This window comes from Lissotriton helveticus, chromosome 8, assembly GCF_964261635.1.
Source record: "Lissotriton helveticus chromosome 8, aLisHel1.1, whole genome shotgun sequence".
Lineage (NCBI taxonomy): Eukaryota > Metazoa > Chordata > Amphibia > Caudata > Salamandridae > Lissotriton > Lissotriton helveticus.
In genome coordinates this window covers 270,334,347-270,359,826 of record NC_136069.1, presented here as the reverse complement: position 1 = coordinate 270,359,826, position 25,480 = coordinate 270,334,347, and the positions used below count along the sequence as shown (strand labels likewise).

The 25,480-nt window shown below is 43.5% G+C and overlaps 1 protein-coding gene across 1 annotated transcript in view; it reads right to left on the bottom strand.

The window, feature by feature from the left end:
* Positions 1 to 25,480, bottom strand: part of AASDHPPT (aminoadipate-semialdehyde dehydrogenase-phosphopantetheinyl transferase) — a 254,795-nt gene that overhangs the window by 67,720 nt on the left and 161,595 nt on the right. The window contains exon 5 of the mRNA XM_078657030.1: positions 166 to 243. Within this exon, the coding sequence (XP_078513156.1) occupies positions 166 to 243 (78 nt within the window). The remainder of the gene's footprint in view (positions 1 to 165; positions 244 to 25,480) is intronic.

The window sequence follows — 25,480 nt, the reverse complement described above, 5'->3', positions numbered from 1 at the left end:
TGGGCTGCCTAGTTAACAGCACACTTGTGTGCTATATTCTTCCACAAGCTATGATCAATAATTTACGTATGAAAAAACATGTTTTTCATTATCTTGAAAGTCATCAGTGATATATGCAAGTCATGCTTTACAAGTAAACAAAAAGAGAAAGTTTGCACTTCTTACATGAGAATGCTTCTCCCCAAAACCATTTGGCTTTTCAATGGCAATGGCAACATGATGTCGGTCATCTAGCATGGTTTCCTGCCAAAAAGATACAAGTTTATTTTAATTTGGGTGCAAGATATGGCATTCTAAAACATTACTATAAAAGCCTAGCATTTTTTTTTTAAATAAGTGGATGTTTGTAATCTACCTATGAAGTGTCGCACAATATTTTCTTACTACACATTTCTCTTATCAGAATTCCTTGATAATAAGAAAATTACGTCACATCTTGCTTCTACTTTCCTATTACAAGCAAGTAATGAAAGCCCAGCACGTGCACATTTATGAACTCCACTCTTTTCTCCTTGTGACCTTGCAACCTGCGAGCCTGCCACGCATACAGGCTTGTTACACATTTGCAGTCCTTTCTTGTTTGAATTTTTTAAAAGATTTTGGCAAAAGAGAAAAGTCGATCACAACCATTTCAGTTGGAAGCACCTACTGAAATAAGGAACTTGATACCAAAGGATTACACACAAATGTATATATCATCTAGTAGAGGAGTATGATGAGATAGTTGACTTTCACATCAATAAAACCACAGTTAGAGTACATCGCTGTCCTCCTCCCATTGATGTCCTCACTCAACCATTAGTCGCTGTGAAAGAAATTGGGTTGTTGGTTGACCTGGATGTCAGCCCTGTTCAAGCAGCAACCACAATCCTTGTCAGAGTGAGGCACAAGCAAACCTGAAATTGATCTGTGCTCATCCCCCTGATAGCTTGGCACAGGGAAGTCAGGTTTAAATTACAGGTAATGTGTAACGTGTTTATGCAACACTTCAAACAGTAACACAGCAAAAACACTACAAAAGAAGTCCACAAGAGAGTTAGAGAAATAGACTAGTTTCTAATAAATAAAACAAGACCAGAATGACAAGAATTCAATTAGTCGAACTGGAGATATTGAATTTAAAGATTTTTAGAGAAAAAATCGTCAAAAGATGTGAAATGGCGACTGGGAACATCTGGTCACGCCATACCTGGAAAAAGTCACAAGTTCAGACTAACCGCAATGGATTGTGGGCCGACTATAGGGACACAATTAGGCCCGCTGCGTACTTTAAATCCTGGTTTGTGGAGCGTTCCATGGATCTGAGCGAAAGATGCAGTGCGCTACCAAGGTGATGTGTTGGTTCTGAGATGCGGCGAGGCTGCGGTGCGAGGTCCCATCGCGTTGACGCCGAGGATCTCATCGATGGGCTTGCGATAAGACGTCCGGCATCGGGGATGTGGCGAGCGGTTGGGGCGATGTGTTGGTTCTGAACAGCTGCGGGGCTGCAATGCAGAGTCCGGCATAATCGTCAAGGCTGCCATCACGAGAGATGAGAGGGGCCTGCGCCAAGGATGCATCACGCAGTGGTGGTTCTGGAGGCAATGCGGGCTGAGGTGGCGATGCAAGTCTTTGTGACGGTTAAATCCACACAGCAGCAGAGATGCGATGGTTCGGCTTGGGGTTGCACTGCACAGCAGAAGAGATGCGCCAATTCTGCTGGATCCACAGAGGCTGGCAAAGCACCTGATGCCCACTTCCAAAGATCGAGGACTGGGGTGGCACCATTTGGCCGGTAAGACTCACAGATGGCGGAGTCCAAGAGCAGATGCAAGGTGAGGGAAGCCTGTTATGTCCCTGAGGCTTCAGATCAGGAGGCCAGCAAAGTAGTCTTTGGAGTCACTCTAGGTTCTGGGTTAAAGAGATGCAGGTCCAGTCCCTCTCACCCAGGCAAGAGGGTGGCAGGTCAGCACAGTCAAGAGTCCAGCAGAGTGGCAGTCTTTCAGCACCACAGAGGTCCTTCTTCCTGGTACAGTATCCACAGGTCCATAACTATACTGAAGAGGGGGTGCCTGAGGTCCATCTTTTATCTGGTTTCTGATGGTGGCAAAAGCTTCTAGATAGTGTCAATCTCTGAATACAGTATTGAACGAAAATAAAAAACAAACACATTATACACAAGAATAATGCATATAAGAATGATTTAAGGAACACATTCTTGTAAGCGGTGGGTAATACACCTTAAACGACATGGTCTAAAACCCCCTTCAGAAGCTACAGGCGCCCCTGGATCTGAATTCGTGGGAGCTCGACCATTGGTGACGGGAGAACCAACAGAATACACGATACTTCGCCACTCTGCCAAGATTCCAAATTCTATGATCACTGGTCTTTATGGTATTTTTGAAAACCGTTATCACCTGAAGGGGCTGACTGAATTTAGAACCACCCCAAGCCTTCCTGGGAGATTTAATCTTAACCCAGTCACCAATGTTGATCACAGTGTTCTTAACCGCTTTTCTCTCATCATACCGGACCTTTCTCTTACGCATTACACCTCTCTCTCTTTCTCTCTAGCCCTCAGTGCGACCCACCTTGTCATCCACCAACGCTCCTTGGACCATATCCAAGGCGGAGCCACTTCCACATTCACCATTCTTCCTTTAAACAAATGAAAAGGGGCCTCACCAGTTGAAGAATGAGATGTGAACCAATACTCTCGGACCTTTTTTCTCACAGCTAACTCACAACTTTCACCACAGAAAGTAGCTTGTTGCAGATCCTCCTTAAGTACCTTGATAAACCCCTCCACAACATCATTACTTTGTGGATGGTACAGGGCAGCCTTCATGTGCTTAATCCCCCTAGAGGTCAGAAAATCTTCCATGACTGCCGTGGTAAATTGAACACCACTGTCAGACAATAGCGTCAGCGGGAAACCCTCACGTTCACAAAGCTCCTCTAGAAATTCAATTATAACACAGGACTCAACAGAATTTACCACTCTGATCTCAGGCCAACGAGAAAAAATATCTATGCACACAATGACATAGAGATCTTGAGTTCTTAGTTTCACAGGCCTGAAAATGTCTATCAAAATGTCAGTCCACGGACCAGCAGCCTGATCTCTAATGACCTACACGTGAGTATTTTGTCGCAGTCTGCACACTCAGCACACTCATGCACTAAACGTTCAACGTATAGCTCCATGGCAGGCCACCAGTATGCCTTCCTGATCATTTCCTTGGTCTTAGCGATGCCCATGTGTGAGGCATGAGTGCTTTTGACCAATTTATTCCTCAGAGCAAGTGGCGGAACAAGCTTAATACCACGCATGAGAAGTCCATCCACCACAGTCAAATCTTCCCTGACATGCCAAAACCCTCCGAGCACCTCCTCAGAGTCCTTCTTCTCACACCAATCTCCTTTCACCATGGTAATGACCTTCTGTAAGACCACATGACTCAGAAGGTGTTCCCTCCATTTGCCTTCGGAATTCACCCTTTCATGGATCAAACACACATTGAACTCTTCCTCTAAGTCCTCCCCACCAAACCACTCAACATCATCCACAGTCTCATCATCTCTGCAGCCAAGTCTTGATTGACAGTCTGCCAGAATATTGTTAGAACCAGGTAAGTATGATAAGTCAAAGTCAAACTCCTGCAGAGCTACCACCCATTTCCGTATGTGGTGGGAGACAAAATCTATGCTCTTCATAGAGAAAACTTCCTCAAGAGGTTTGTGGTCAGAAAGTATTTTGAATCTCTTCCTCCACAAAAACTTCCTTAACTTGCGTACTGCCCAGAACACCTCCAGAGCCTCCTTCTCTACTACCAAATAGTTGCACTCTGCGCCCCTCAAGGGTCTGGAAATAAACAAAACAGTTTTTCCTCCCCATCAACCTTTTGTAACAGGACAGTCCCCAGACCGGTCGAACTCGCATCAGTCATAACTTGAGATATCTTCGTAGGGTCAAAGGTACTCAGACACGGAGCATCATTGAGATGCTTCTTGATACAAACAAACTCCTCCTAACAGTCCTTGGACCACACAAAGTCACTGCCATTCTTTAGCAAAGACCTTAGACACAAGGTCTTCACTGCAAAATTTGGAACAAATTTGTGGTAAAACTCAGCCATGCCCAGGAACTTCATGAGCTCATCCTTACTTGACGGGGCATGCAAATTGTAGATGGAGCTCACCAGGGCAGCCTTGGGCTTGATAGCTGCAGCTGATATAAAATGACCAAGGTACTCTATCTCCTTGACATGCCAAAAGCCTCTGAGCACTTTCTCACAGTCCTCCTTCTCACACCAATCTCCTTTCACCATGGTGCTGACCTTCTGTAGGTCCACATCACTCACAAGGTGTTCCCTCTATTCGCCTTCGGAAATCACTCCTTCACTGATCAAACACACATTAACCTCTTCCTCTAAGTCCTCTCCACCAAACCACTCAATATCATCCACCATCCCATCCTCATCGCCAAAATGAGGAAGTAGGACCCTCAAGAAGGAGAGCAGAGGGAGGAGCTACGCTACGAATCAAGATGGCCGCGTAAGCTCCCGGCTCCGCTGACCTCCGCCAGCAGCTCGATTATCCTGTCTTCAATCCTGACCTTACACCTGATTTCCTTGTTTATGAAGGTCTACTGCTTCTAAAGGTGCAATCCCGAGATTTCTACCTCATCGGCTGACGAAGATACGCCGTTTTTCCATTCTCGGCCTAACAACGTGTGGAAGCCGGGGCCTCGATTTCTAGACTATCCGGGTCAGAGTTGAACAACATCGGCCGTGAGACCTGGACTGAGCCCGGTCTCCCGAAGAGTGCCTGAATTGTTGACTTTTTGTGACGATCCTTTGAACGATCTACACCGAGGACACACCAGCGTGCCACGCCGGCTGCTGCGGTGGGGGTCCGGTGCCCGGAGACCTTGCTGCCCTCCCGGGGTCGAAGGGCTGGGGCCCTCTCTGACGGCGAAGGTGTGTTCTGTAAGACGAGGAGTGCCCTTTACTTGATATCAGATTTGCGTGGCCTGCGACTCCGGAGCAGCCGGCTTCCGGGGTTCAAGTCCGGCTCTGTCGCCTATTGAGAGGGGATGGAGCGGACGGAAGGCGCGCCATCGCTGCAGGCCGTTGTGGCCGCCATTGGGGCGCTCCATTCGCACACAGTCGCTGTGTTCCGGACACTGATGGTGAAAGTGGACGGTATCCTGGAACCTGAGGACGACACCTCGATTGGTTTCCAGCTAGAGATGGTACCAGCGGTGCATTGCACATCAGAGGTCGAGGTCCCCGTGCATAACCCGGATTTCATGAACCTTGACGGTCCCCTATTACCGACATGCCAGCCCGTGCTTCTCGCTAGCGTCTCTTGCCTGATCCTGCTGCCGCCTAACTCATCTATAGACGGTCTTCCATGTGGCTACGAGTTCCTTGGTGATGGTTTGGGATACTCGCTGTTTTTGGACACCTTTCCTCGTTCGAGCCGTGAACTTTTATCCTGTATTCGATCCTCCTGTGCTGACAAGAACTTTTGTGGACGCTTTGCCTTTTCCTTCAAAATGGCGGCTCGAGTGGCAAAGACTCTTATGACGGACCGTACTGGCCAGGGCTGAACTTTATCGCTGGGTTCCGATAAAATAGCTTTTAGCGATGCCGGGGTTGTGCTTATATTGTGACGAGAATTGGGTGGTTGTTGTTTATCCTCCCCTGACTGGTTTGTATAATTGCTAAATATTGATTTTACCATGTCTCGTGGTGGTCGCTGTTGGCGGGGGGTACGGGAGACCGGGAGTGTGTTTGCTTTCTCCTCCTCCGCTTTCTCTTTTCCCTTCCTTTAGGGTAGTTCTTGGGCGACAGGCACGCTGCTAGTGGAGTTAGGCCGTAGCCATTGCAGGGGTGCAGGGTGGGGGGTTAGGGGTGTTTTTTTTTTATTTTGCCTTCTTTTGTTCTATGGCCCCTTTTGTCTTTTCTTTTTCCTTCTACGAGAGATGGGCTGTTTATTTTTCACGAATCCTTTATTGTCCGGGTGTCTTCACTGGCTTAATTATCCTGTAACATTGTGGACGCGGTCACACGGGTGGGATTGCTTTGATTGCTTAATAGATTGCTTATTTCCTATTTCCGTTATGTGTACCCGTGATGGGCCTTTTACTTCTTACAGTGATTATTGTTTGTATATTTCCCCCGCCTGGCCCTGTTCTGTATTTTACTGCGAAACGCCTGATATCTGTATTGCCTGCTCTTGTCTTACTGTTAAAATAAAAAAATATATATATAAAAAAAAAAAGAAGGAGAGCAGAGGCGTGGTTTAGGAAGAAAAGGGGTTTATTCAAGACCAACTAATACAGAGACCCCATCCAGCAGCAGGCTGAAGATAACTGACAAAACCAACAGTACTAAACTCAGTGCCTGGTAACCTTCACCACATTCCAGAACATGGAGGTTGTGGATGACATGAAGGTTCAGAACACTACACCACGGCAGGTAAAAGTTATCAAACGGAAACCAATACTTACTCTAGGGAGGCACTTATTTGTAAATATATTAGATGTGTTACAGTGTCAAGTTGTTTAGAGGCCAGTAGTGAACCTCCAAAGGTAATTTTGGAAAGGAAATTTCGCCTTTGAAGAGAGACTTACCGAGCTAAATGCACTAGCTCCACTTAGTCTAGTGACAGACTCAATTGAAAATAGAGTTCTGAATTCTCAAGTTTTACAATGCAAAAGCCTACAATTTTGCTGTGTTGAGATAAGCTTATTCATGAAAGATCTGGTAGAATTGATATGGGGACACCTGTGATATACTATATAATCAGAAAAAGAGAAAATAGAAAAGGCCATTGCTAGCCTGCAAGAGTATGCAGCAAGAAAATCGGCTGACTATAAGTCATGGATTGAAGCATGTGATCAAGCAGCACTTCGCATAGTAACAGGCACTTTACGCGAAGAACAAAAGAACAAACTGACATTATCTATTTTACACTACTATATTTATCCAGGGTCTCACATGATATGCTCAAGATACACAATCTGCTAAAAGTAAAAAGGTAATGTCCTGCCCTGTCGAATGCAAATTCAACAAATAATTTAGCAGTGAAATTCATGGAATCCAATAGGAACCTGTAGAGAGAGTCACTGAAATTATATGGTCCTACCAATCTCTTGTTATTGCAATCCTGGCACATGAGCAGCTATTGCTAAAATGGGGGAATTAAGGTTACCACACATATTTATACATGAACCCTACCCTACTATACCATAATCACTGGAAATTATTTTAAAGCTAGCTTGGACGAACAAGATAGCTTTAAAATGTATCAGGAGCCAAGATATGAACATGAGTGTATTTCAGTCAAACAGGAGCAACGAAGACTGCTCAAATCTAAAGGTCAAAGTGTGTTGTCAGACTGAAAAAAGGAAGTCCATATCATCATGTAAAAGTCAAAGTGATTGTGATCGGTTTAACCAAGACAATGAGGATTGAACTTGGCTGCCCTTTGTACTAACAAATAACGTGGACATTACAAATAGAATCAGCAAAATACCCTGCCAGGGCATATATCACAGTCCCATGAGGGATCCTTCACTTTAAATACAAGGTGACAAATGAATATCAGAGCCCAAGACACCTCACACAATTTTCATTTAGTTCTCTTCAATTTATTAATTCTTTTTGTTCAAATAGAATGAATCATAATCAGATCGTCATGATACATTTGATGACAAAGAGTAAAAAATATCTCATGATGTGAATATTTTATACAATACATACATGTCCCACACACTCCCAGGCAACCATACTCAAATCACACTTACTATCACACTTAGTAAAACCAATCATTATCACATACAACTGTGCATAACATTCATACTGGTACAATCAGGCCTACAGTTGTTCAGTTTGTTTATCATTATTATCAAACATTCAACAAATGTTCTGCGCTCCTCCCTACATTGGCTTCCTGTAAGGAAGCATATCCTCTTTAAGGTTTTGTGTCTTGCTTTCAAGATCTTGAGAGGTATTGGCCCGGAAATTTTATCCAGTTGTCTTTCCTTTTATGTTACCACCCGTACCCTCCGTTCCCAGGGTTTGGCCCTTGCTGTGGTCCCCAGATTCAGACTTAGCCGTATGGGTGGACGCTCTTTTAGTGTAAAAGCTGCAGCAGCTTGGAACTCCCTCCCTGTGGAAATTCGCCTGTTGGAGGACCTTTTGACCTTCCGGAGGGCTATAAAAACATTCCTGTTTTAAGGTGTTTTTTCTGTATCATCATTTTCTTGTTGTGTTATGTACTACCTTGTCTCTGCGCCGGGACGCTCCTTGGCTGGAGTATCTGCGCGCATAATAAATTAATATAACATAACATAACATAACATACAGTGAAGATGAGTTGTAACTGCGTAGACACAATACAAAATTGTGGATACAAAATAAGTCGGACAGAATTGTTAACAATGACTATAGTTCTGCTATCCACAAATATCACGCCAACGAGCGTTTCGGTGTACGGCCTGTTATGGCCACACCTTCTTCAGGGCGGAGATGTACCATGGGATCGGGGACTCACAAGCTGCAGATAAAAAAATCTTTTTCATTAAAAACATACAGATAACAGGGAACAGCAAATTACAAGAACATACATTTGATAATTTGGTAACCTCCTATATATCACATTTACTCAATATCTTTGTGGGTCAGGGCTCTGGTATTGCGAAGTCACTCTAAGTTATAGCGGTCTTTCCTCAATGGGATAGAACCGAAGGTCAACCATGATAGACCAAAAGGAGAGAGGATTGACAGTCCAGTGTTTAAACATCTAACATTCATCCATCTAGGTACACCCATACATTTATTAAAAGGCAAGAAAGAGAGTTTTGGGAGAGAGGGATTTCAGCTGAGGTGATAGTTTCTATGCAGGACTGATCAAAGGTATAAATAGACAAAGGGCTGGGTAGGAACTCCAGCTTCTGATGGGGATTAATAGTGAAAATATATATCGATAGTCAAGTGGCAGTTGGACTAGCTACTATCCATGGTTTCTTTCCAAAAGGTGGAAACCATAGCATTCAGCACCTGAGTGGTGCAGGTTCTAAGGCTAGACGCATATTCCTACATTTCGTAATCAAGAATAGACAGTTTGTACCTTTGGTCGTCACAGTCTTTGTGACAGCAGCATTCGTGCTCAATAATAAAGTATATGTTGTCAGGTAGCTCCAGCCGGAGCTCCTATTTTGGGGAATCAGGGATAGAGGCACACAGAAGGCTCCTGTGGAAAAGAAGGAAATAATGGTGTGTTTGTCCGTCTGAAATTAGTAGCCTCTTTACATAAAAGCAAGGATGGATACTGCGTAGCGAATATACCTTGAATAGAGACACTCTTCTAAACATAAACTTTAGTATTCAATAAGGGGGTTCAATTGACAATCATAGGAGATCAGATACTTCAAGGCGGCGCTCTGCCTCAGCTGGAATAGAGGAAGGTTCACCCGAGGGGGACCTACGCGAAACAAGAGATACGATATACATAAGCCGGGACTTTTCTAGTAGGGTCTTCATGACAGTAATACAATCAATGGCGAACAAATTAGGGGGGAGTGGATTCTATTTACCTTTGCTAGACTCACAAGGGTACTGTACAGAGTTTCTCAAGGATAGAATCAGATAAAGAGAGATATCGGTGGCTCACAGTGCAGTTTCCTCCAAAGCAATGAATCTCACTGGGTCAAAGTAGCGTGAAAACCCCCTGGTAGAGAAAGAGAACAATATATATAAGTTCAAACAGGGGGGAAACTGATATCGCCCTCAGGTCTCCCATCAAGCTAACTGTCTTCAAGGGGGACTCACCGCTATTAGCGAGCTCCGTCAGACATACAGATGGTCCCAAAACAAACGGCATGTAAATCCAGCGCAGAGGTCTGGCGGGAAAAGAGATCGACAGGTCCCCCATAAAAAATAAGTAAAGAACCCAATTCATTTATAAAGTAGTTCACTCTCATGAATCTCTGCCCCAACCCTAGCTCCAAGGCAATTAGCCTAAAGCCGGCATTAAGAGCTAAGGGGGTTCCCCTGGGGATGTATGCTTACCAGAGAGGGCGAGCTCTAATCGGACCGCGCGGCGGCGAAAAAGGCTCTCAGGAACTCGGGAAAACCTGACCTCGAGATGACGATATTTAAAGCTCTCGGTGCTCTATGGTAATACGAGTCAGGTGTCTCAGATAGTCTCAGTTACCGATATTGAAAACGGACTGGTTCCCCTTCGCTTCCCATTTGGGCGCCATCTTAAAAGGGGTTTAGTTTCCGAATTTCCGAATTTCCATAATTGTAGGATAAACTTAACAGGAATGCAAGGGTTTCTTATTGATATGGGTCCACTCCACGGATGGAGCGACACATGATTCGTCATCTCGCAGGTAGTTAAGATATGATAGACAAACATTAATAATTGCTGTATTTAGACGGGTTAGATGGAGAACGAGCTAGTTCCGGCGTTTATCCATATTGGGCGCCATCTTGAAGAGGGTTCATTTTGTATGGATAGTATGAGACGGAATAGTTCCAAGGTGTTTCCATATCAAACAACGTCAAAACAGAGGTTCCATGTAGATATATCAAGGTAATATATATTCCTCAAGATGCCTCTTTAGGCGCAGAGAATCGGAACGAAGCGCTGATAGGGGTTAACAGTCACATATTTAGATGGTGTAGAATCAACCTATCTTGGCATAAACTGTTAAGGAGACAGGAGTAGTATGGGGATACTTAACCATATGTTGCAATCTACTATGTAAATCAAGGCAGGACTATCGATGTCAAAGGGCAGAGATGGAGTGCAAGGCTCAAATGGAGGCTAAGCCAGGACTACACCTAATCTATAATAGATGAGGAAGTGCTCATTTTGGTATCAGGATGTTCCATTATAGACAGGCATTAGACCTCAGGCACTCTTCATTGAGGCAATTTTTGACAGAGTTCAACATAAAGATCCAAAAGACCTCTCTCTTCTTGCGTAGGCCAATGGGATCTACTCCAGGTTTGGCCGAAATCTTCTCCAGAATGAACCACCTGAGATCTTTCTCCAAATGGGATTTCTCCAGCCAATGAGAAACAATAGGAGCAGAGTTTTTTTTGTTCCTAATGTTGGACTTGTGTTCACCCACCCTCGTCCGACATTCACGCCCGGTTTCCCCTACATAGGGTAAATTGCACGGACATAAAAGCACATAGACAATGTTGGCGGTACGACAGTTAGTCATTTTTTTATTGCGCGCTACTGAAATAGTGCGTTTGATGGTACTCACGGAATCACCAGTGATCGCGTGGGGGCATGCATGACAAGTGCCACACCGATGGTTGCCAAAAATAGGGCTTAGATTGGTTATTGCAGTTTGGACACTGGAAGGTGTCTCAGCCATCTTGCCTTTTACCAAATTATTTTTTAGGTTTTTGTTCCTTTTGAAGGCAAAGATGGGCATAACAGACATACCAGCCTTGGAACAAAGGCTCACTAGACCATCTGTTTGAGACTTGTTCTCAATTAAAGGATCTAGTCACATGCGAGGCCCTAAAGGGCAGATTGATCTCTTATTTCAGCTTGTATACGGCAGGTTTGCAATAAAGAGGAGTGGATAGCCTTTATTAAGACTCATGACATTTGTTGTTTTCAGGAAACATGGTGACAGAAGAAATATCAACAGCCCTGTAGCATTCCAGGCATAAAAAGAAAAAAGGGCAAAACTAAAAGTGGCTTAGCCATATGGATCTCTGTTTATGACAAAGTTGCTGTAACATACAATAAAACCCAAAGTACTAATCTACTGTACAATGTAGTTCGAGGCCGGTCAGAGTTGGGCCCATTGAATCGGATTTACTGCTGTGGAGAAAGAAGAATGTAGTTGGTCCCACAACGGTCAACCAGGAAGAAATTCAGCAAAATGTTTCTAGGTCCCCACATTTAGGGTTAGACAGGAGTGCACTCAGAAAAGAGTTCTAGGGACTTAGGAATAGCACTTAGGGGTTACTCCAACAGAAGCCAGCAGCCCAGGACCAGTGGAAAATAGCATGCTTGCCTCTTCAGGAAAAAGTGCTTCTAGCAGCTTTTTGTGTCTCTGTAGATTAACAGGAGGTCACCCAACTGATCCTTAGACTCCACCTGTTTGTCCTTAATACAAAAGGGAGCAGGTCCAGCCCTTAAGACTTTCCTCACATGTTTCGACAGCAGGTGCAGTACTCTTCTGTCTTCCACAGGTCCAGCAGTATTCTGGGGTGCCACATTTATGCCTGGCACTAGCCATTGAATGTACATGACTTCTGAACCCTCCCTAACGAATAGGGAAAAAGTTCCCAAGGGCTGCCGTGCCCACTTTTGCAGCAGTTTCTCTGTGCCCTACAGCAAACAATTCCACAGTGCCTCTCTCTACCAAAATCCAACAAGGCAGAGCACTGCTTGAGCACAGCACCTGTGCCCTACTGGTGTCGCCAGGGAAATGAGCAACCATGCTCTGTGATCACTCAAAACCAGTTCTTCTGGCAGCTCCTCTCTCACCGGGGTTGGTGCCTGGCTTACTAGAGGGACAAAGCAGGGGGCATACTCAGGTGTTAGCTACATCTGCCTGTGAGAGGGGACGCCTATTGAAAGTTAATTAGGTTCCTGGGCACAGCTGGTCAGCCTGTCTGGGGAACAGAAAACCTCTTCACGCCCAAGGCCTTTGTCTCAGATGTGGGACCAAGTCACACCTCATCAAAGTGGCAATTCAGTTTCTGGATGATAGATAAGAGCTCATGCTCATGGACTTCTACATACTTTAGGCAGGCAAAAGGTGAAAAAGTACTCTTTGTGAAATATTCATTCCAAATCTGACTTTACCAATGGGTTGAGCTAGAAATAAATATCTTAAAAAGCCCCCCCAAAAGCCCCCCCAAAAATTTGCAGCTGTTTCTAAAGCAGAGATAATATTATTTTAATGTATTATTATATCCTAATACTTTCCTATGGAACAGCTAACCCTGCAACTTTGAAAATAGCTTTTGGGGCCTTTTCACTGTAAGGAAAAGTATTACATTAACATTTTACATGTCCTACTTTCAAATACCAGGCATCCTGTCATATTGGGCATTAGGGCCTACAAAGGGGTAACCTATCAATATTTAAAAGAAGGGTAAAGGCCTGTAAAAATGGGTTATTATGACAGGTCAAATTAGCAGTTTTAAAACTGCACAGACAGGCTACTGTAGTAGCCCTGCAGGCATGCTTTGCAGTATCACTCTACAGGTCTCACAATGTGTGTTGTAGTCCACCAGTGACACTTAAGGACCCTTGTCACTCTTTGTAAAATGTTCTGGAGACTTATAGGTAAATAAATATGCACTCTTTGTACCATATACTGGAGACTTAAGGTATGTTAAATATGCATACTAGACGTACAGTCAATTTGAACATGTTTTGGCAGGCAGATTAGATGCCTTGGGGCCCGTTTAACACAGTTCCAGTGCACAGTCAAAAAAACAACAGTAAGATCTAGCAACATTAGGGCTGACAACACAAAAGGGCTATTATCCTACAATTTTGCACCCCAAAAAACTGTTGTAAAGTAAAGATTTGTAATAACAGGGTACAACTATAGCATATAGATAATTTTGACAGAAACTTGTATAGGGTTTGCAAACGAAATATGTGCACTGCCATTTTCCCTGCCCCCAACATTTAATGGTAGGGGTTGTTGCTCCACGCTTGATTATGTTCTCAGATAATGCATTGAGTGATCATTTCCCGCTTTGTCTGGCTATTCTTTTGCCTACGAAGAATATCTCTAAGAGTAATCCTAGAAAAGCCAGACCCTTAGAAACTTTATCTATTGGCAAAATGAATGGGTATTCGTTGCGATGGGCTATGGCCAATCAAACAGAAATACTCAACACTGTAATTAGCAAAAGTAAGCCTGAGCTAGCGATTTGTCTGGCTGAAGATTCTACTCCTGACACGCTTCTCGCATCCTTTGCAACCATCACTAATGTGATAAGGAATTCTCTCTTGAGACAGCGGAAAACTAAAAGAGATCAGGGAGGATGGTTCAATTCTGAGTGTACTAAAGCCTATGCCCTTCTAAAGAACGAATTGCATAAAAACCCGAGAAGTATCGAGGAGGTGAGGAGACTTAGAAAGGAATATAAGTTAGCGGTTAAAGATAGGAAGAACGCATTAAAAGCAGAGGCTTGGGAAGCTTTGCATGAAGCCTCTGTAAATAATGATCGTGCCGGCTTCTGGAGGATTATTAGAACCCCCTTTTTAGTAGACGAAACCGGTCCAAGAATAGAGATAGCAATCCCAGAGGCAGATTGGGTTGGGCACTTTTCTAAGGTATATGAGGGTGATGAAACTTTGTTTCCCCTGTGCACACCTATATCCCATTCCAGCTCAAGGAATTTGATGTTTACTATGGATGAGATAGAAAAAGCTCTTCACGCCAGTCAGGGTGGTAAGGCCCCGGGCCCGGACCTCTATGGGCTCCTCTTCTGGTCTAGGTGCTCAATGCAAGCTGTACTACAGGTTTCTTTGTCTACCTGGGTGGAGTCTATAATTGTGCCGATTTTTAAGAAAGGGGATAGACTTTATCCGGGTTGTTACAGACCTATCTCCCTGTTGGATTCTTTTACAAAGGTAGCTGGACAGATAATTTTGGACCGTCTTCTGGACTGGGCTGCTGAATATTCTATTCTATCAGATTTGCAATACGGTTTCCGGTCTGGTCTGGGAACAATAGAACAGGGCCTAAACCTTTTGATGCTGGTGGGGAAGTACAGAGGGGCCAAGCGAGGGAATTTATTTCTGGCCTTTGTGGACCTCTCTGCCGCATTTGACTGTGTGGTTCATTCTAAGTTGTGGTCTTTACTGGGTCAAATGGGTGTTGATAAAATTATTACTTATTTTCTTAAACGTTTTTTACAATGATGCATCAGCTCGTGTTCGTTATGGCCTGACGGTGGAATCCACTACCAAAATCCCAATAAGAAGTGGAGTCAGGCAGGGTTGTGTACTGGCTCCATTCCTTTTTAATTTGTACATAAATGGTTTGGAGGAAGCTTTGTGCAGAGATAGCTTAGATTCCCCATACGTAGGCGGCCGTTCAATACCGGCACTTTTGTATGCGGACGATGCCGTGCTGATGTCTCGTACCCAAGTGGGTCTTCAGCGCATAGTGGATAGTTTTACCCTTTTTATGAAAGACCTGGGGTTAAGGATAAATTCTTCTAAAACATTAATTATGCGCTGTGGTAAGAACATTAAGACCAAAAGGGCTATTTTTATTGAAGGACAGAAGCTCGAGGTAGCTAAGCATTTCTCATATTTAGGCATTTTGTTTGCTCAGAATGAGACATGGGTGCAAGCAGTAGCAGCCAAGAAATTGGCGATGGTACGTTCTACTGCGGCCCTTAAATCCTTTGCCCAAAAGTTGGGCAAAAGACCACCTGTTGAGCTAATTAAGATCTTTAAAGCTAAATGTGTCTCTGCTGCAATTTATGGGAGTGGGGTGTGGGGTTTTACAGAACGGACTCCTATTCAGGTGGATGAAAACTCCTTCCTGAAATACATACTTGCTGTTCCTAGTGGTACCTCGAGTTATATCTGCCATGCAGAGCTTGGCCTTACCTTTATATCCGATTTGATCAAGCTTGAGCCTGTGCTTCTATGGCACAGGCTGTGGACTGGAGATGAAGCCAAGCTCAATAGGGATATCATGACGGATATTTTGAAACTTGAGGGGGCTATGAGGATTCCATGGCTGAGCTATGTGTCCAGGTTCTTCAAGGATCTTGGTAGACCTGAATACTTCGCTAATCCTCTTACCATCTCAGCCATTTCTAGAAAGGATTTAAGGAGAGAGGGCTTGACTCTGCTAGACACTGTAAGAATAACCACGGAGATCTTAAAACCAGCTGTCCTCCAACACCAACTGATATTAACTGTTTTTAATATTCAACCCTATTTGGTTTGTGTTCCTGGTAATTACGATAGATTCTTATTATCTCTCTTCAGGTTGGGAATCTTCCATAGATTAGTTAGCTTCCCAACTGTAAACGATTAGTCGCGAGATTTGCAGCCCTGTCCTTGTGACGATGTGTCCCCCCAAAGCACCATGCACGTTTTCTTATTTTGTACATTTTATGCATTTATTAGGCGTGGGATCTTACTGCCCTTTTTGAGACAGTTGGGATTGCGCCAATGTCGCCCGGCCTTGTTAAGTTTACAATACTTGGACAATGAACGAGGGGTTTTTATAACCACAGCTTTTCTGAAAAAAGTGGAATATCACAGAAAGTCTATGATTATGTAGAGCACTTTATGTATAGTTTGGCCGCTCTGTTGGAATTTTTCCATTTCTGTAATTGTTGTATATGTTTTTATATTCTATTTGTCCCACTTTTTAACTTGATGACGCTGTAAAATCAATTGATGTATAATTATTTTTAAAATGTATGCTTTTATGATTGCTTTTTAACAGTCAAATAAAGATATTCTTGACTTGACTTGTATATGGTAAAAAAGATCGCATTATGACGGAGAACAAAGTTGTTGTCTTAGATGGTAAAGGGTACCCCATTAAACCAAACTGTGAGATTCATAATATCAACACAGTCTCATGAGAGATTTATGGGGCTGAGCTAAGTGACTACTGATCTCAAAACTATTGAAAACAACGTTCTGCATGCTCTGCTGCATCTTGTCCCAGAGTCACTAATGGAAGTCTTATGGTTTGAACTTGTTGTTCACAAGATTGAAGCTAGCATTCTATTAGCACCAGTTCTCTAATTGGCTACACTCTGGATATCTCAAACACTGGAATCCTATTTAAAATCGCTCAAGAATTTATCAGCTACTGTAAAAAAAAAATACACTGGTTGCAGTATACCAAACGTATAATCGGAGCTATAGAATGTCCGGACTTTTGCAACACCCCTCAACAAATGAATAAATCAAGTATTAAAATCATCAAAGAGAGCTTTTGGTCCAGTGCATTATGTTCATCAAGAGACTCTGCCACAGCAGTTGCCTGGATGTCTTACTTTCTGAAATTCAAATTTTCAAGCTCTTCTAATCAGACCTCCGATAACCTGAGCTAAAAATAATTTTGTATATTAAGTTTAGACTGGGAGATCTACCTGTCCTAGTTTATATCAAGAAGCAGCTCACGTTAAAGGACCACTTGGATATATGTTCTTGGGAGTTGAGAGGTCTAGAGACACTAAGTCACTTTATGCTTCTTAGAACACAAACTCTCATGCTAAGGAAACAATTCCTTTGTTCAGGAAACACAACATATGATATTGCAAGGAGGCACTGTTATTTTGTGGGTCGACAGATGACTCACCTATTTTTTCTTAGTGGCATCTTACATCTCCTCTGCTTGGGGATGTATGAGATAAGACCAAGCCTGCCTACTTCATATTTCTTTCATATTAATCGTTGTTTAGATTAGCATGGAGTTAGGTTAATTGCATAGTTCCAGTAAGTGATATCTGTTTTTATGAAGAACGCTTTAAAAATAACGTCTTTTATTGTTGCATTTCTTTACTTCCTCATTTATCTCTAGAAAAATAGATTAAGACCAGCTAATTTGCTAACCAGAGAAATCGCCAGAACACTGAAAAAAGCAGTTTACCATTATTGGCCAGAGGGGAGCAGAAAGGAGACAAGACAGTGGAGAACCACTTCACATACAAGAGTATGTCATCAACCTTTAGATCGTGTCCTCTGTTCAGTCCTCTGGCCTAAAACTAAGTAATATTTCAATCAATCTCAGGCAACACGGCATGGGTTCAACTGATAGTGCAAATAAGAGTGAGGATAGGCACAACCCTTGCCTCGTTCCTTTTCCCAATTAAAAAAACAATAAATTGCCAGTTCACTTACATTGCCGGCCTAGGAGTTGTCTGGAACAGGGGGGGAACATCCTTTACATCGCAACTTTTACAACGAAGTGCCTTTACGACGCAACCATTAGTCTATTAGCTAATTGGTTGCTCGGAACCTCTGTGTCTATGCTGATATCGGGCAAAACAATGAGAAATAATTTCTAGGTTTATCCACGGACTGCGTATGGTATCTTGGTCATATCAAACATGTAGAGCATATGAGGACCCTCCAAAGAGGAAAATTGCCTTAAAATTTAAATCTTTCCATTTGGCAGCTGGTTTTGAGATTCCTTCGATTCCTTCATCTGTAATTAAACATGAGGAACCACTCTTGCCTTCCCTGCCAGAGCCAGGATAAATTACTGAGGAAGGCACTCACCTCTGTGCCACTCATATCTCTCTAATCAGATATTAATATATAGCATGTATTATTCAGCAAAGGCCTAAGTAAATGTCTGTGGTAACCTTGAAGCCCAGTTTGTTATAAACCACCCGTGCATCTAGCTTCTTCCACTTTCCTGTTTAACCAGTCAGATAACCTACCCTCTTTAACTTCAACCTTATATATTGCTCATGCATACACAACTATTTAGTATTGTAGTTTTTGATGCCACATTTTGGTATTCCACATGGGCTGACATTAACTTCTGAAAATCTAAGTCAGTTGAGGGTCATTCATATTTTTTCCCACCTCTAGTATTTTCTGTTATTGGGCTTGTGCACACCTGGCTTTACTCAAATAGTGGACCCTAGTTTGGGTGCTCACCCAGTAACATTTTTATGTTTACACAGTGTTGTACAGGAGGGTGTAAACACAATATTTTCTTTGGAAAAGGTGGTGGCAGATTCCACACGGTTGGTGACCATCTCATTATGGAAGAGTTTTCAGGCATTAAGTTGCCAAATGACTTTGTTTTGCCTTGCTCACACCTCAAGTGTCATGAGGAAAAAAGAGTGATCATATCGTCTACTAACCAAATATATCACTCGGAAATATGGGAAATCTCTAAGCTCAGTATAAAGAATTAGTTTACCAGTAGAATAGTGTGTGTTCCTCTGAGAAGTAGAAGAATTGTCGTTTGTGGGGTGTTTCAATCTCCAGACTTTAGATAACTCCAAGGCTGTCATGTATTATGCCTGTTGTGTCAGTGTCAAGGCAACCTATCGATACCTAGTGGCATAACATCACTAAAGGTGTCCCTTACAATGTGTGTAGATGAAGGTGTCCATAAAAGTATAAGCCCATTTTTTCCAGTTTGTTTTCTCCAATTGTTGTGGTGCATAGAAGATATTAAGACATTTTCCGCCCCACTTCGGAGAAATATATACCTACTCATTCAGATCATCTTTTTATCACTTTAAAGGGGGATTTCTTTACTGGTATGGCTACTCTCCTAGAGCCCTACCTAAATTTGACATTGACCAGACAAACATACTTCGCTTGCCCTAGAAACTAATATTTAGTGCCCAGTATGTCTCTTGGAGAAGGATCTGATTTGGTACCTCGTGCCTAAGGTACTGGGCCACTACCCCCTATTAATCTTATCCCTTATACTATTAACATTCCAGGTCAGGATCTTTAATTGTTCACTCTTTTCTGGATCCCAACCGTGGCTAGAATTTGGTTAGTCTAAAAGGTGCTATCCGGTCCGCACTGCGCCATTAAAAAGGGCAGCCAGACCTCATCTAATCGCTCATGTGCCTTCTTTGTGAAAAGGAGCATGGAGCCAAGATGTATAACTCATATTCTTTTTCACGTGGCCAAATCCTTTACACTGCTTCTGCACCAGTGTTTTATAACCTGAAAGAACACGACACGCAGTGCTTCAAACATGACTCATCCAGCTTTATGCACTATTTTGCTGTCACATAATTGAGGAATTTCACAATGACTGCATGTGCTAGATGTGGGGGGAGTCATGGTAAGGGGGTCGCTATTGTAGAGGTCTTTAGTCATTTCTACTAAAATTGATCAGGCTGTTGGACCTCAGCTCCCTCTAGTACTGCTTCTACTCTCAGATTGCACCTACATTCAGCTGTGGTGTTGAGTGCATTCAGGCCCTCCTCCATTCCTAATATATACCTTTAAGCTTCAGTAACACAGAAAACCACATTTTGATGTAGAATCCATATGTTGTTTCCAACCTTGCCAATGTTCATTCAGAGTGCCACTATATCTGTAGAGGAGGATCCATGCATGGGAGCCAAACCTCTCAAGTTATGTTGTGTCCCGGGGGATTTCACAGGGCCAGGAAGGTTTGGTATATCTATCTATTTTGCCCTGAATCACATTCTGGGTCCCCTTATCTTTCACTACTCTGCTTTAAAACTGCAACACTCAAGTATTGGTTACTTAAGGAGTAGTCGTTCAGCCTCAAACAGTAGAAGCACAACATATGGTGATAAAATGCTGTATCTTGGAACAAAGGCATCACTGACATCTCACAGTCAATACTAATACATGAAGACCATGGCCACAGGTTGGCAGCATAAGATGGCTTGCTCTCGAACTTCCATGAGACACTGAGCTTTGATCCATCAATGCTACTTTGGAGTTTACAATCTTGATGGGCAAGGGATGATGGTGATCACACTTTTCCACTCCTTCCCTCAAAGATTCATCACCTTTACCTTTAGCTCAAATGGTAGAAACAGAAGCCAGGGAATCTCAATTGTGGCAAAGCAAATGAGGTGTCGTACATTTCAGATAGCATTCCACCCCCTCCCAATTCTCAGTGACCCTCTCTGTTTACAACAAGAAGTCATGCACATTCAGTGCTAGCTGGGTTATATGAGATACATCGTCCATTTAGCCTTCGTCCTACCGGTCACAAAAGGAAGCCTTGGTTACACAAGGGAAGAGAAAGGTTATGTCCCACAAAATGAATGGCTTTTCACAAAGCCTCAAAACAACCAATGTTCTCCCCTTAACCGCACTGCATGGTCTATTTTAATTTCCCCACACCCCTTACATTTACACCTTTCATCCCTCATCAGGATCTAAGAGGAGAGAAAAACCACCCAGGAAGCTGTACTAGTGATTGCTTGAAGCAAAAAAAAACCTGATTGTCCCACTCTATGTGGGTTTCCTCCTTCTGTCCTCAGTACACCCCCTCTCTACCACTTCAGCTGTGATCCCATGCAGGACAGTGCTACTGCACTGTTCTCTGGTTCTCTTTCCACTCATGCGAGTCTGAGTGTCAATATGCTCTAATCTGACCCAAGAAGGTAGGCCCAGACTCATGTCCATCAAGGCTTGAAAGTTACCTGCTCTCTGGATTTTTTAACTCAGCATGAAATCCTCCCGTCCAGCTTCCAAAGAGGAGAAACGGAGGCACCCAATCACCGCAATGCTCATGGCACCTAGACCAGGTCCACTCTTCTACTGCCAATACAGGAGCACTCAGGCCCTACCCACCTCATTTTCAAGTCGGTATTGCCACTCTACATCGCAGGCAGCCCATGTCAGGGCAACTGCAGGAATTGCTTGTCTTCTTTCCACAGTCAAATAAGGACCCCAATCTCTAATGCCAGGCAGCAACACCTGATATGTGCCAGCCACAAACAGGCCTGAGGTGGGGTGTGGGCTTTCAATTCTTTACCATCCTCTACATCAGCTTAGGTGTTGTCACTGTTACGGACCTGGCTGTTACACATTGTAAATGGGTTTTTTAAGGTCACAGTCTCACAGAGCCACATTCCTCACCTAGCCCACCTCCTGCAGACTCTCCCAGTGAGAGAAGAGAGTGCATTTTTTACATTACAGTTATCACAGATGTAATGGAGATTCAACGTCCAGCCTGAGTTATTATGATTAAAAAAGAACAGCACTTAAATAGGCATATATATACATGTGCAGGTAATCAAACAATATTAATCACAAAAATAATAAAGCATCAAAATATCCCACATGAAATTCGGTCACAATTGACACACACTTTGCTAATATATACTGTTTGCTCAGGAACTTATTGCAAACTGCTGGGCTGTTACTAATGAAACTGAGAGCCTGGAAGATCCTCCTGCTACAAATACATTTTGTAGAATGGTGTTGACTATCAGCAGTGGTTCATGATCATTCAGGAAATACCAACTAACACATTGTAAAATATACAATCTGTGATGAATGAAAGGAACACTCTAGCATGGTAAAGCATGTTTCACAATATTGGCTCGAGATTATGGGACCGCGTTTGCTGGTACCTTGACCTTGGATATCTCATGATGCAAGGGCAATAGAAGCATCAGGGCAGTGGCTCCAAATTCAGGTGGACGGCTCTTGGTTCCAAAGGATAGCCATGCCTTCAGGAGCAATTAGAAGCCCACAAGCAAACGTGGCAAACATGCATAGAACATGCAAGACCTCTCGCGAATTTGAATCTGGATACCAGACAAGTTACCCAGGTGTAGATCCTCTTCTCAGCAAGGCTGGGGAAGTGTGGGTCCGGAAATTTATTCAGGTGCTCAGATTCCTGAAAGCAGTACTGGTTCTTCATTTTTGCAAGGCTTTGCAGCGGCTAGTTGTGGGTACCAAGAAAGTGCAAGTGGGCAATTCCATATCAAATGTGAACAAAGCAAACAAATGGCACTGGGGTGTGGTGCGTTGTGTTTATTTGGTAGAACCACCCCATAGTGTACGTGTTCTCCCTTGATGCTTCTATTGGTGATCTTTGGATAATCATTCTCTGGTCCCTCTTGAGAGGTAGATAGAGCTTTGCCACTGTTTGTCTGCACACATGGACTCCTTGGGCTGAATGTGGGGTGCCAGACAGTTAGAAGAGGTGCAGAGCAGCAAAATGTAGCAGAGCATCAGGCTTAGTCCCAGGCTAGAGAAAATGGGAAGCATCAGCTGCACATTCAGGAAGCACTGCTGCAGGGATCTACACAGGTTTGTGCCAATGAAGGATTTGCCATTCCTGGAGTGGGGCTACAGCAAATATATGGAGGGCAGGACTCACTGGCTTTCATGGCCTAGGGCAGAGTTTCCCTTGAAAGAGAGGATGCTGACTAGAGCAGGCCATGGACTGCTTCCAGACTGCACTGTTTGCACTATGGGGCTAGTACTTATATGATGCCAGATAGGCACATTCTAAAAGGTCCTGCACTGGAATGAAAACCTGTGTCTTCTCTCCATTTAAAACCTGAAAACAGTGAACCAGTAAGGGATAGAGACATTGGGGATGAGTTATCTCTATCATTTCTATGAGGGCAACAGACATCTGACATCCTAGCACTCCGTGTTCACACATAAAGATATGACAGATGCATCAACAATAATTATGACCCGACATCCATCTGCCTCTATTTCACTGTTAACGTGCATTATTGACATTGAAATCCAAATAGTGTATTTGAACATTCACATTCTTAAAAGAATAATAAACACAAAGGGGGCCAATTTATCTGAGATTCTTGGACCTAGTTTACAAAGGTAGGTGAGCAGGCATCCGCACTGGGTGCAGTTTTGGTTCCCAAAAACAAAACAAATGGTGAATTCAGAATCCTATCAAAAGGTGGAAGGAAGAACCATCCTTTGGTACGCTGGCAGACAAGTTTACAGTCTCTTGAATAAGAGGGTTTCCAATGGTGGCTATGGAGAGCACTGAATTTGCAGTCTGAGGGGTCCTACTGAATTAAGGTGCTTTTCAAAAGCAGATTGCTGGAAGGTCGTTTATTAGTAGGAGTAGGTAGGTACCTACAGCTCGTAATAACACCACAATCACAAATAAGGTTCCGTCAAGTCTCAACAAATTGATCTTTGCTCAACCCTTGGTAACTTGGCTGAAGAGCAGTCAGGCTTAACTTAGGAACAGGTGTGTAAAGCATTTAATATCACCAAAACAGAAAATAAGTAAAAGACATACCACAATAAAAATCCAACACTAATTTACACCAATAGAAAATAGTTGTATCTTTAAAATGACATACAAATGACAAAGATCCAATGTAGGGAACTAGAGATATGAATTTTGAAAATTTAAATAAAAAATTGTGCTTTCTAGTACCTAAAAAATGAAAACAGCCAACTGCAGCTATCTGGTCGCACTGGACCTGGACAAAGTCAAAGTTTCAGGCCGACCCCGATGGAGTGCGGGTCGGATAAGGTCATGTTTTTATCTTCTGACAGACACATTTTGGAGCTTTTTCTCTTGAGCGATCAGGTTCGGGTCCAGGTTCCACTTCAACGATGCAAGCCTGCTCCAGCGTGATACCTCGGTGTGTCCTGGATGTATTTGTTGTCGATGAGGAGGAGCTCCAGAGTATTCAGTGGAGCAAACCTGCACAGTCAGGCCGTGCTGCGGTCCGACATTGCCGTCTTGACTCTCATCAATACTAGTCTTCTCATGGAGCTTTTTCACAAAGGTTGGCAAAAAAGTTCCCAAACTTTCAGTTTTTCTTCTTTGAGGGTCAGAAGGGGTCAACAGCACCAGCCAAGGGTTCAGAAGCTCCGATTTGCCTCCTGAGGTCCGGGTCCCCAACTCCCACACTGCACGTGATCAATCCAAGTAAAATCCAGGGGAAGCTTGTCTGCTGGAGTTGTCCCTGTTGTGAATTTTACAGTTCTTCCAGCACTTTTCTACCTGTTGCTCATCAGAAAGTCCATTCCTTTATCTTTTAAAACAGGCAAAGACCTCTTGTTGTCAAGCCTTGAGAGTGCAGCAGATGCAGTCTTTCTGAGTACAGTCTTCTCTTGTGCAGTCCAAGTGTCCAGCAGGGCAGTCCTTCTTCTCCAGATGTTTTCAGGCTGGGATCTGAGGTGCTCTTGCAGCTCTTTCATGTTGAACCTCCATTCTGGCCTGGCAAGAGGGAGGGACACCCCAACCAATTGGGTTCAAGTTTCCACCCTCTGCCATGATAACGTCCTAGGAAGTGTGGCATATAATTGGCCCAGAATGCACATCTCAGCAAAAACCAAAATGGAGAAAATCTATCCTTGGGGTTCAGGTCTGGCTAACCCAACCCACAGGTGTAGCTAACTTTTCCCTATGCTCCCCTTCTAGCCTCTCTCCAAATCTAATTAGAGGGGATCCCATCTGGCTGGGGATCAAGGGGGCCTGGTTCCTTTGGTATCTGGGCTTCTCCCTTTGAAGACCAGTTTACCCCCCCCCCCCCCCCCCCCCCCCAACCCCATGCCTGTCCTGGCATCTGCAGGCAGCAGATCTCCTCTCACCAGATGGCTGCATTGTTTCAGCTCCAGGCCTCTTCCCACCTAATCAGGGAGCACCTTGGCTCAGGCTGTCAAAGGCTGGACAATCAGAAGAGGCTGCTGGAGGGCTGTTCTAGATAACTTCAGGAAAGCAAGTTATAAAAAACGTTTCTGTAATAGTCATGATAAATCCGACCTTGGCAAGTTATTGGATTTAGTGTAACTATTATTTTGATACTTTGAATTATATTGCCAACTGACTCCTGTCAAAAGTTATTCAAGTTTAATAACGCCTTCCTTTGTTAGCCTATGGAGTTAGCAGCACTACATTGGGGAAAAACACCTTTAGCTGTTTTTCCCTCACCAGGGCAAAGAAAACATATGTTATAATGTCTCTGCTGTTTATAACAATACACCCTACTCTTGGGGCACCTAGGGCCGA